Source organism: Camelus dromedarius, chromosome 32 (genome assembly GCF_036321535.1).
Source record: "Camelus dromedarius isolate mCamDro1 chromosome 32, mCamDro1.pat, whole genome shotgun sequence".
NCBI lineage: Eukaryota > Metazoa > Chordata > Mammalia > Artiodactyla > Camelidae > Camelus > Camelus dromedarius.
Window position 1 is genome coordinate 13,923,028 of NC_087467.1, and position 12,594 is coordinate 13,935,621.

At 39.9% G+C, this 12,594-nt stretch overlaps 1 protein-coding gene across 1 annotated transcript; it reads right to left on the reverse strand.

Moving 5' to 3' along the window:
- Positions 1-237: 237 nt before the first annotated feature.
- Positions 238-10,721, reverse strand: HRH4 (histamine receptor H4). Its single transcript, XM_010977075.3, has 3 exons — positions 10,454-10,721; positions 5,775-5,938; positions 238-1,344 (listed from the first exon to the last, which is right to left on the reverse strand). Exons 1-3 carry the CDS (start codon positions 10,644-10,646, stop codon positions 526-528), a joined length of 1,176 nt encoding a protein of 391 aa, XP_010975377.1. The 5' UTR covers positions 10,647-10,721; the 3' UTR covers positions 238-525.
- Between the last annotated feature and the right edge of the window lie 1,873 nt (positions 10,722-12,594).

The window sequence follows — 12,594 nt, forward strand, 5'->3', positions numbered from 1 at the left end:
GCTCTTCCATCTGGACGCCCTCACTCCCTGCCAACTCAAACCCCAACTCGCCTGCCCAATGACCATAACAGAGCTTCCTACCCCACAAAAAGAGTACAATATAGCTCTTTTTCCTGTTGTATACTTTAGGGAATGATCTTAAAATGTGACGAGTTTTCATTGCTATAAAAGAAACAAAAAGGGAAATTCACTTAAGACTGTAGCAAACACTGAATGTAGAAAGAAAACTAAAACTCTTGACTTTTCACAAACAACATCATCTTAAGATCCAAAAGACAAGAAAGAGGTAATGACTAAGAAAAATACAGTGCTTTTGTGGCTATAAGTTTACAAAAATATGAATTTCTAATTATACTGTTACTATTCACCAGAATAATTTTCCACTGACTTCTGATTTTTTTTTAATTTTCAAGCATTATGATTTTATGGACTTTTTTGGTAGAGTGGATAGGGAAAGATGAAAGCCAGATCAAATTCATTTAGATGAAAGTAAGACTGAAACTTACATAAGCAAGAAGATTATCTTTAAGAGGACGTTGACCGATTGTGTGATAGTATGGATTGCTTTTTCATATGAAATATTTTCAAGAAAGCCTTCTGAAAACGCTTGTGACACAGCGGATACAAAAAAGGATTGATAAAGGAATTGAACCACTGAAGCCAAAATGTGAACTCGTACACAGCTGTTGCAGCTGTTGTAGGACGCTGATCTAGAGGGTAGACCGAACGAATAATTGTGAACAGAGAGTAGGGAGCCCAGCAAATGGCAAAAACACCTGAGAGAATGGCCAGTGACTTGGCCAACTTCCTGACTCTGAGTAGTTCAAGATGTTCCCTTTGGTGAGGAGCTAGAGAATCTGAAAGGGAGAGGGAGCCCGTTTTGGAAACAACTGTACTATTTATCTGGGTTCTTAAGGAAAACAAGACACTGCTCTTTCTTCTTGGCCCCTTGGAATGGAGGGATGCTGCTGCTTCTTTCAGTTCAGGAAGAGATGTCCTTGAAAACAGTCCACACCTGAAAGAATGTCCATAGCTACCAGAAGAGACAGAAGTGAGTCCAGAACGGCTTTGACACCTACTGAGATTACCACGCTTCCAAAGTCTCCAGTAAATATACATGTTGAAATAAACCACTAACAATAGCGGGACCAGGAATTCGAAGAATAACGTGATGGCAAGGACATACCATTCCGAAAAGAATCCGGGTTCACAATCCTGCTTCTCATCCTTCCAAGACTCTGAAACAAGAATTATTGGCCCATGCACTAAGAAGGCCCCCACCCAGATGGCTGCCATCAGTGCCATGATCTTCAAGATCCCCATGTGTTGAGTTCTGTAAGATACCTAAAGGAAAGCAAATAATTTTCAATATAGTGAGCATATATTGATTGTACAACACATACTATCAGCCCTCAGAAGTTTCAGGGATGTACAAGGCAGGGACATTAACTGGATCTGGGTCATAAGATGTGAGCCAAGGCAGAGGGTTCAATTTCGAGGGAACCTGGGCCAAAAGTAGACTTTCTTAGTGATTGGAGGTTAAACCTCTGACACTGTATAAAATGTCAAGGTCAATATCTTACATAAGAAAGCAATTTTTCCCAGTCCGCAGACACTCATCTGGACTATTAAGTGAAACTGGGAGCACCTTTTCACAGTGTTTTTCAAGCTGCTGACTGCGTCACGAGCAGCATTTTTTAAAAATGAATTGGAATAGTCAATGTCAGAATGCCTCACACATCATAAGGATAAGTATCGTTTGATGGAAATTTTGCTTTGGGAAGATAGATACACATAGAAATGTGTAAACTGAATCACAGTGTAAAATGCATTTTTCACTGTAGTCACAGTCAGAAAAAAAATTGAGAGACACTAGCCTTTCTGAATCCAGTATTCAGCAAGCATCTACTCTGCAGCTTATGCTGAGACTTCAAGGTGAGGTCAAAAGGAGAAAGAACTCCCACAAGATGACACACACACACACACACAAAGAAGTATAAACCAGCTGTGGGGAGGTACTGCAGTGTTACTGAGCATGACTAAGTCATTTCTTTCTACAGATGTTTCCACCGATAAAAATGGTGCCAGAACAGAGGTGGCCAGCCACTTTGAGAGGCATGGCTGTGGCAAGTGCCACAGTCTTTTTGAGGGGCAAACCATGTTCTAGGTCCACCTGGTCGCAGGGACAGGCTTCCATATGGGAAACTGAGATTCTGTGAGTGAGGACTGCTCTCAGATCACAGGACCCATGATCTTCGACAGATCCTGAAATCTTGGAGACTATCTTCTGTAAGATATCTATAAGGCCAGCCACCCTACATGAGGGGTAAACACATGAACCAAGAATTTTTTAAGGGGATCTGGAGCAGATAACCTCTCCAAACCCCTTTTAGATCAGTAAGGTTCCTTCCAGCCGAAATGTTGCATATTTCTCTGCTTTCATCATTTAAGAGAAAGGAAATGATTTACCCAGGAAATTGGAACTCACCTCCCTTCTCTCAGTCTCTCAAGTACTGTTCTCTCTGTGAATTCTTAATTGTTGTTCTAAAGTATTTTCCCTTTTTTTATTAAAAGGATGTAACACTACCCAGCGCTGTCTGTCTTTGATGGATTGTATGTGCTGGGAAGGCTCACCAGTTGGCTAGATGTTAAAGGAGGCTTGTTTTTAAAAAAAAAAAAAAAAAGTATTTTTAAAACTGCAGAGAAGTGGGGTTTCCTTTTTCTTTTTTTCCCCAAATCACTGGTATTTCAGAGGCTAAGCTAAAATGCATATGGTGCTGACCACAAGCTCCCATGTACGATGTGCTTTTTACCTTCTGCTTATCATACCACTAATTAATACATCTCCTGCACTATATCTAATGATTAGAAAGATGATAACAGTACCCTGATGGTCATAAAACTGCATTTAGTTTTTTAATGTCTCTGTTCAACCTTTGTAATGATATGATGCAATATGCTGGGAAGTGATCTCTTTTCTATTATGCATAAGGTCAAATGAGATAATGGACATCCAAGGGAATTGAGAAGATAATGCCAGTGTCTTCATCTCTGGGTAGCCTTTTTGACACACAGATAGTTCAAGCATTGCTTGAATCCAGGCCCATGCCCCCCTTGCAATTAATCAGTGGCCCAGTTTCACCCACTACAGAATATGTCCATTATTCAGGATGATACCTCTTACCCTGCTTCCTTCCCCACCCCAATAAGATACCCAAACATCTGTCAGTCGGGTTTATTTTGTGAGGCAGAGCAGCACCTGGAATTTACTGGTGTTAATAGTAAGATAGGATTGCAGGGCATTCTAAGTGCCTGCCATGCCCTGCCTCTGCATCAAGACTTCCTTTCCCAAATTACTGTTAGGTTTCCATTTCCCAAGCTCAGCTCATGCCCTGCTCTAGCACACTGTCTCCTCTACTTTCAGCTGCAGCAAGAGCTCAGCTTCCCCATGACCACTTCCTACCAGCTCTTGTGATCTTTGAAGCTTTCCTTCTGGCCTCACACGGCTGTGTTGGAGCTCTTAACCAACAAAGGCACAAGTGCTGCCTGAGTGTGCCTGCGAGCGTTTATACACTCACATGTGGAGCACATGTTACACACTTGACTCTGTGCTGTGTACTAGGGACCAAGGATCCAGCTGGCCCAGTCCTCACCAAGTCTATAGCCTGCAGTGTTTGGGGAATTTCTCAGGGCAAGGCCAAGAAAGAAACCCACCCATTTTCTCTCTGGACATCACACCTCGACTCTATAATTTCTAAGCCCTTTTTCTAACTGGGCAAGCTGTCCCTGACCTTGACACAAACCTGAGGTTGACTCAAGAGCTTGGGCATTCGGTGAAGAAATGTTCCAGTGAACACTAACTAGGAACACCCAGTGGAGATTAAAAAGAAAACCCAGAAAGAAAGGAAAATTTTTAAGTACAAATGGGAAACATTATGAATCAGAGCACTGCTTTTCAAACATCTTGACTGTGACCTAAACTAAAAAAATACACTGTATATCCCTATCAAGTATACAGATAAAAGTATTCATGAAGCAATACTTATCTTTACTGTGCATAAGTTACTGATATACTCTAATTTTAAAAATTCTCCTTTCCATATTTTTTCATCTTAAAAAAAGTGACATCACAACTTACTAAACTGAATTCATGATTCAGTAGTAGGTTACTACTTGCTGTTTGAAAAATGTGAGATTATAGACATCTGAATTGCTAATCCAAACTGATCTGCGCTCTCCATAGTTTGTCCAGTACAAACTGCGGTGAACTCTGGCGCCAATGAAGTATCCAATGCCAAGTGTCTGGCCATCCCACTCTCCACCTCTTCCTGGCACATGGCAGCTTAGTTAGAGGATGCACTTCCCAGCTTCCCTTGCAGTAAGGTAAGACCATGTGACTAAATTTCACCAGTGAGATGTGAGTGGAAATGATTGTGTGATTCTGCACTACTTGGTTAAAAGAAAATCCCCTGGACTTCTACCTTTTGTCCTTCCTTTTAGAACTTGAAGTGACAACAACTTGTCTTTGACCATGCAGAGGAGCATAATGACTTAGGGCTTAGGAGCAATTGTGACCCACCACCTGTTTTGATAAGAAAGTTTCATTTGAGCAGTTGCAACAGAGACCATATAGTTCCCTTTATAGTAAAAGTTTGCTGATCCCTGCCCTAGCAGGTACAGAGCTTGGGTCCCTGGTTGAGTTCCTAGAGCAGAGCCTCCCACTCTTCCTGGACTGTGCTATGAGAGAAAAAGAAAGTTCTATCTTGTTTGAGTCTCAGCACTTCGGAATCTCTTTGTTATGGCAGTTTGTCCCTGCCTTATCTGATACACTCTCCCAACCCTGTCTGCCTCCAAGCTGTGCAGTCCTCCGAGGCCAGAGCTGTCACTGTTCTGGCAGTGCCTCCAGCATCACTCTTAGCCCCTTTGTCTGTGGATCTGCCTCCATACCAGACTACTATGCTCCTCACAGATAAAGCGTGTACTGAGTCATTGTATCCTAGTCCTTAGCAAAACTCCTGTCATACTAATTCCCCACAGATTTGGGTCCCTGGGACTCAGGAGTGAAGGAAGTTTCCCATCTAGGCCTCAAAGATTTCACATCATTGTCCTATATTTGCATGGCCCCCTTCCATCCTCTGTCCTTACTAATATCAGCCTTATTCTCTCTTTCATTCTCTTGTTGATAAATTTAGCTTGCTTAAGTGCTGTCACTAATGAGTTGATGAAGCTATTCCAAATCTTGGGTAAGTTCAGACTTCCTTGGCATGGGTCCTAAACTGGCACTGATTTGTTTCTGGTTAGTTGCACTGTACAGGCTGTAACTTCCCTGTGTACTGTCTTTTCCTTTGGTCATTCAAAATTGATTTTCTCATGACATTCAGAAGTCTGGGAATCTTTCTACTCGCCCACCAAATTCCATCTTGAGGAGAACATTCAGGTCTCAAGTTGTCTAAGGAGCTGAACTGAAAAACCTACTGTGAGCCTCATGCATATCCAATCTACTGTGGACTCAGTATACCACGTCCCACACTTGCCTTGGATTTTGTTTGACACCTTCCCATTTTAGGGGCACATAGGGAAGTGACTTAGCAAAATCACACACAGAAAATGTTCACTAAGGGCCAATGATAACTTAATGCCAGATAACAAAAGAGTAGTCAGGCTCCTCGAAGGTTTGTCAACTAAATTTTTTTTTTTTTTTTTTTTTTTGCTTAGGGACTCAAAATGTGCAAGTATATAACCGTCTAAGGAGGATACATTAATTTTTTACTTACAGCATTCGAGACTGACTGATACCGATCAAAGCTGATGAGTACAATATTATACACAGATGCTGTACACAAAAGATAGTCGACGATGAGCCAAAATGCACAGATTTCATCTCCAAATTTCCAGTCAAACAGAGTGTGAGGGATGTACAAAGGAATGGAGATCACACCTATACAGGGAAAAAAATGAGGGTTAAAAAAATAGCACATATCAATGAATATGAAGAGACAAAGATACACAACAGTGTATCTGAATTGACCAAAAAGGGCTTGATTACAATTTAGAAATTCATGATATTTCATTAGTAAACTCAGGACTGACCTCCTGTACATTCTTAAAATACCATTTTTTAAATAGCTGTCACAAGCATCGAACCTTCAGTGGCTCCTTATTACTTTCCAGATTAAGTTCAGGCCCCAACCCATATCTCCAGCCATATATAGCATATATGTATGATCTTTGTGTTCATGCTCCAGGCCAGACAAGATGGGCCACCCTCTCCCCAGACACATCCCTCATGCTCACATCTCTTTGCCTTTGCCAATGCATTATTTCTTCCTAGAATGTCCTCTCTTCCACTGAGAAGTCAATTTAATTCCTTCTCATTCTTCACTTAGTTCAAAAAATGACCTCCTCCTTGTCATCTTTCTTGAGACTTCCTGGGCAGAGGTGACCCCTCTGTCACTTGCCTCTCCTGTCTCTCATGAACAAATACATCCTCCTTTATATGGTCATCATCTGTTAACTTGTTTCTCCTAAGGATTAGGACCATGTTGGAAGTCGGTTTTTGCATTCTTCACCACATCTAGAGTTGAGCAATGGCTCGCACATTTAACTCAAATAAATTAATAACAGCTAATACATGTCATGCAGTTACCATATGCCAGACATTGTGCTGTGAACATTACATATATTGTCGCGTTTAACCTCCATAGAAACTTTGTGAGGTAGACACCATGCTGAATTAGCAGATAAAGAACCCGAAGCTCAAAAAGGAGACACTTACCCCAAGTAAGTGAAAAATCGGATTTGAAACCTGACAGTGTGATTTCAGAACCCCTGACTTTAACTGCTACCCTGCACTGAACAAATACCTGAATGATTCAACTCAGCACAGAAACTGCTTCATTGTAAAAAGTAACTAAACTGGGCTCCCTTTCCTTTGGCTTTGTAGGGGTTTTCAACTGTATTGACATTTCAGACAGGTTATCATCTCGCTAAGAAAACTAAGTGGAAGCAGATTTCACTGTTGTCTTCTTTTAGGAAATTGCCACAGCCACCCCAGCCTTTAGCAGCCACCACCCTGATCAGTCAGCAGCCATCAACGTAGAGGCAGGACCCTCCACCAGCAAAAAGATTACGACTCACTGAAGGTTCAGATGATGGTGAGAATTTTTTTTAGCAAAAGAGGATTTTTTAATTTGTTTTTTAGACATAATATTGTTGTACACGTAGTAGACTATGGTATAGTACAAACATAACTTTTATATGCACTGGGAAACCAAAAAATTCATGTGTCTCTTATTTTGATACTCAATTTATTGCAGTGGTCTGGAACCAAACCCCCAATACCTCTGATGTATTCCTATACTATAAGTAAACTTTACCATCCTGAAAATGTGGTTCCGACTCTGCCTGCAGCAACTACCTTTTGCCCTTGAGGATCCTGTCTGGACCATCCTCACATGGTCACATAGGCCATAAATGCCCACACAAGTGTAGATGTGAAAAAGGTACCCATAGATGGAAACCTTAGTCACGTGATATCAATTTTATAGATATCAATATACATATAAATAGTATATTTTTTTCCTGGAACAGTGTACAGATGAGATATATTTATATCAATGTAGCTGGTGCTGGAATTTTTCCTCAATAAATTTTTGCTTTTCAACACTAAATGCAGCCTGGGATGCTGCTCAGGTGCCACAAATTTAGATACTCGACAGGAGGCCAGTTCTGAAACCTGTGAGAAGGTAGCATTCAGCCAGGAAGTCCACCGTGCTGAGTACATGTCATGCTCTCATCTGCTCTGGCATCGTCACATGGTCCTAGAGCTCTGGGTGTAATGACCCCAAATATTAAGAATTGCTATCTTACAGTGACAGAAAAATTCACAAGTTCTGCCCTGGCCCACCACCACCGCCACAAGGTCCTGCAGACTCAGAGCTGAAAGGCACACTTTCAAGAATGGCAAAGGAGAAAGAATAGTGTTGACACAAAACTCAAATCTTGTTACAAACACTCAGACTAAGTGCCGTCATGCTGAATATTGCATTAGATAAGTGGACCTCTGAATGAAGCTGGCAGGGGCAGGGAACGCATGAAGGATGAGACAGGCGGGTTAAGAGAAATTCTAGTCTGTGTTCAGTTGCTCTCATCAGGAGCAAAGCCATTTCTTTGCCCATCCACCTGCTGATGAAGGCAGGCCACTAGGACTGCTAAATCATCACAACTGCAGGGACATTTCTCAGAGACAAACCATATCTTTATGTTGTGGTACTCAAGCTCACAACAGTGGCGCTGCAGTGATGCTGACATTGGGCTATACACAGAAACACACTGTTCTTATCTAGAACGATCTTTGTTCAAAAGCTTCAGGCTTCAGACTCTCTCAGTTAGGTACAGTTTTACCCCATCCCTCCTTACCATCATGTATCCAGGAAGCCTTTGGGATAGTCAAAATACATTATCAATTTTTAAGTTCTGAGTGTCATCAAAAAGTTGTACAGTTCTGTGAAGGACACGGAGAGGAATACGTATATTTACAAAGACTGTTCTCTCTATTCACATAAATATACTCATGTAATTATCCATGTTTATGTGAGCGAAGTGAATGATGTGGAAGAATCTACACCAAGTTGTTAATGTTGGTTATCTAGAGGAGAACTGAGGAGAGAAATGGGGAGTTCGCTGCACTTTTAATACTTCTATATTGGTTAGCCACTTTTATCTGTGACCCTGTCATTTCTGTATCAGGATTTCTAAATCAATCTCTCCGGCTAGAAGTTTCCTCGGGAACTTTTATCAACGCAATATCAAAAGAATAAGCTGTTTTCTCAAATGTTCCTTATTTCCACGAACAATGCTGTACTTTTCTGGTCCCCAGAACCCTGTCCTTAACTCATCTTTCTCTTTCTCCTGCCTGACCCCACCCTGCAGTCCTGCCTCCCAAACTTCTTTTCCACACTCACCATAGCTCAGAGCCTCACCACTACCTTCTGCCTAGGTTACTACAGGATTCTCCCTGAAACCAAGCTGTCCCCTGCTCCAGCTTCTCCCACCTACTCCATTTCTTCTGATACATCTAAGGTAAAGCTTCAGTCCATCTGCTTATTCTCCACATTGGCTGCTGAATAAACTCCAATCCAGACTCACACTAGTATTCAAGGGCTTTCACTGTATAAGTTCCAGCTACTCCAGCTTCACCCTCTACTGTTCCCAGACAGCTCATTCACGCACTAGCCACCTGGAGCTCACACTTAGGAGGGTGTGCATGATGATTCTCTACCCGTTATGTCTTTATTGATTCTTGGAATACTCTCTTCTCTCCCTCTCTGCCTATGGAAACAGCACCCATCCTTCAAAGTTCGTTTCAGAGGCCACTACCCACTAACTAAATGTGCTTTTCCTTCTGAGTGCCCGTAGCACTTGGTAGGTCTTTGTGGGTTCTCATATCACCCTAACCTATTATGGTCATTTCTGAACTTCCTTTGTCTACTCTACTGTATTGAAACCTTACTGAAGAGAGAGATTAACTTAGTCTTCTCTATATCTCCTCATTATATAATCATACTTAGTACCTAATAGTACTTACACATGGTAGGTACTCTGCTAACATTTGTGACCTTGATTTGAGTTGACACTTAACGGCAGAGAAATCAAAAGAGTAAGGGGACTAACACTTGTTGAGCAGCCACTGTGTTCCCAGGAATAAACTAAATATTCTGTGAGTTTTGCTCCATTTTAACATAAATGCAAGCATTTCGCAGCTACAGACAATGACTAGAAGCTCCTATAAAACAGTATCATCAGTTGACATTTCTGCACATTTACTTATTATGATAAGCATTGTTTAAAAAAATCATCAGGCAATAAAAAATTATAAAGTACATGTTTTCAAAGAAAGAGTAATTTGATTTCTATGATCTCTTACAATTATATAATGCTAAGATACCATATTACACGCAAGGTTGTTTAGTGTTAGGTGTGTTTTACAACATTCTAAACCATGTCATAAAATAGTATTACTAGCTATACTATTTAATTGACCTGAATATCCCATTTTCTGACTGTGCTGATTACCAGTATATACATTATATCCTATTTCTCCAACATTGTGATACTAAGGAAACTGTGCTCACTTAAAAAGGAATACTTATAAACCTAAACATACAAGGAAAATAGCTTCAGAAGCGAGTAACTTAGACTAATCCAATTATGGACTTACTTTTATTCTATAAAAAGAAAATAAACTGTTTTCAGATGAAAAATCCCCTACGAAGCTGATTTACACATATGTAACATTCTCATACAGTACCGTAGAGCATCCCCTGAACTTTAATCCTTAAACTTTTAGTTTTTAGTAGTCCCAAATTTCATACAGTTCCTTGAAATAACAAAAGCTTATCTTAAGGTTTTAGAAATAAATTATAAAATATTATCTTAAAGATATGTGACTTACCAACAAAGAAGTCAGAAATGGCCAAGTTAAGGAAAAAAAAATTACTTCGATGTCTAAGGTTTTTGTCCACCACAAAAGCTAAAATGACCACAGCATTTCCTAGCATTATAGCAAAAGCTAGTAAGCTCATTAAAAATGCTAAAGTAATGCGAATGTTTAATGGCAAAGCATTTGTATCATTAGTAGGTAACATCACATCAAATGATAAAGAAACTCAATACAGCAAACAAAGCCAGCAAGACAGTTCTGACAAGTGTGTTTCCCAGTCGAATACCTAAAATAGTCTCCCACGCGTAACTTTTTTTTAAATCTAAAGCTGATCTCATAGTACTTCCTGATTCTTGATAAAAGCAGACTTGTGGTAACAGTTTCCCCTTAACTAACACTGAAAAAGTATTTCCAAAAGACAGTGAAATGTTTAACATAAAACATTTTAATGCGATTCATCCACCTCCTATTAATAGAGCAATATTCTATAATATATATTTTTTAAAAAACTGATACACTGTATAGGTAAGAAATTGGGCTCAAATGAGATGATATAGATCCAGTTAAATATTCCCTTCTGACCAGGATGGATTAACAGGGACTGAATTCACCATCCTGTCTGCAATAACCAAAAAACTGGACAAAATATATGAAGCCATGATTTTCAAGGCACTAGACATCAGGCAGTGAAGGACAGTGACCCCTGAGGGAAGGGGAGAAAATGAGATAAGCCCTGCAGTTGCCCCAGCTTACTGTCTTGAGAGAGTTTCCAGGGCACAGAGCAGAGAGAGGCATCGAGGAGCAGCCGAGCAAATTCCCTGAGATGGGGAGATTGAGTTGAGAGTCAGGGAGTACCAGCTCTGTGCTGCAGAATTGCAAAGGACCTTCCGCAAGTATACACCAGAGTACTGAGCAACACAGTGTATGAGGATATGTTCTTAGAAAGAAGAACCACTCGAAAAGATTAGAAGGAACAGTACCCAGTAGTCACACGGAGCCACTTGTAGAATTTGTTCCCCCCAGCCAGACTGACAAAGCTCATAATTCATGGAGCTTTGGGTAGTATATTCAGAATAGTCTTGCCTTAGTTCTCAGAAGTAGCCCTATACTGAATATTGCTTGGATCCTGCCTCACAGATCTTAAAAGCAAGATCTGAAAGGGTCATGCTGGTTCCAAGTAACTTAACAGCAGCTCTGAACACAGCTCAGGAATATTATAGAACACAAAAATATCCAGTCCCCAACAAGGTAAAATTTATATTGTCTGGAATCCAATTTAAAATTGTCAGGTAAGCCAAGAAGCAGGCAAATATGACCTATAATGCAGAGGAAAATCAATCAATTGAAACCACTCAGAACTGACATAGAATTAACATTAAAGCAGTTACTATAGCTATATTCCACATTTTAAACAGATATACAAAGATATAGAAGTTTTTACAAGACCCAAATCAAACTTCTAAAAATGAAAACTAAAATATCTGAACTAAAAATACAATTAGAAAGGATTAATGATAAATCAGAATTGTGGGAGAAAAGATTAGTGAACTTGAACATATAGCAATATAAACTACCCAAAATGAAACACAGAGTTAAAAGAGAATTATTTTCAAGTAATTTAAGAGAGCATCTCTAAGCTGTAAGGCAACCTCAAGTGGCCTAATAAATGCCTACTAGGAGTCCTTGAAGGAAAGGAGAAAGGAGGGAACAGAGAAAACATTGCAGAAATAATGGCCACAAGCTTTCAAAATTTGATGAAAACTGTAAACCAAGAAGCTCAGCGAACCCCAAACACAAGAAACATGAAGAAAACTACACAGTGCACATCAAACTACTCAAAAGAAGTATTTAAAAACAAAAAAAATCTTAAGAGCAGCAGGGGATGGAGGTGGGAATTACATATAAAATTAAGAAGATTTTTTTTTTTTGATGACAGCAGATTTCTCATCAGACACAATATAAGCAGGAAGAAACTGGTCCAACATCTTTCAAGGGCTGAAAGAAAAAAAAACATCAATTTAGAATTCCATACCTAAGGAAAAAAAACTTTCCAAAACAAAGGCAAAATAAAGAAATTTTCAGATATATAAAAACTGAAAGAATTTATCACCAGCAAACTAACACTACAAGAAATGTGAAAGGAAGTCCTTCAG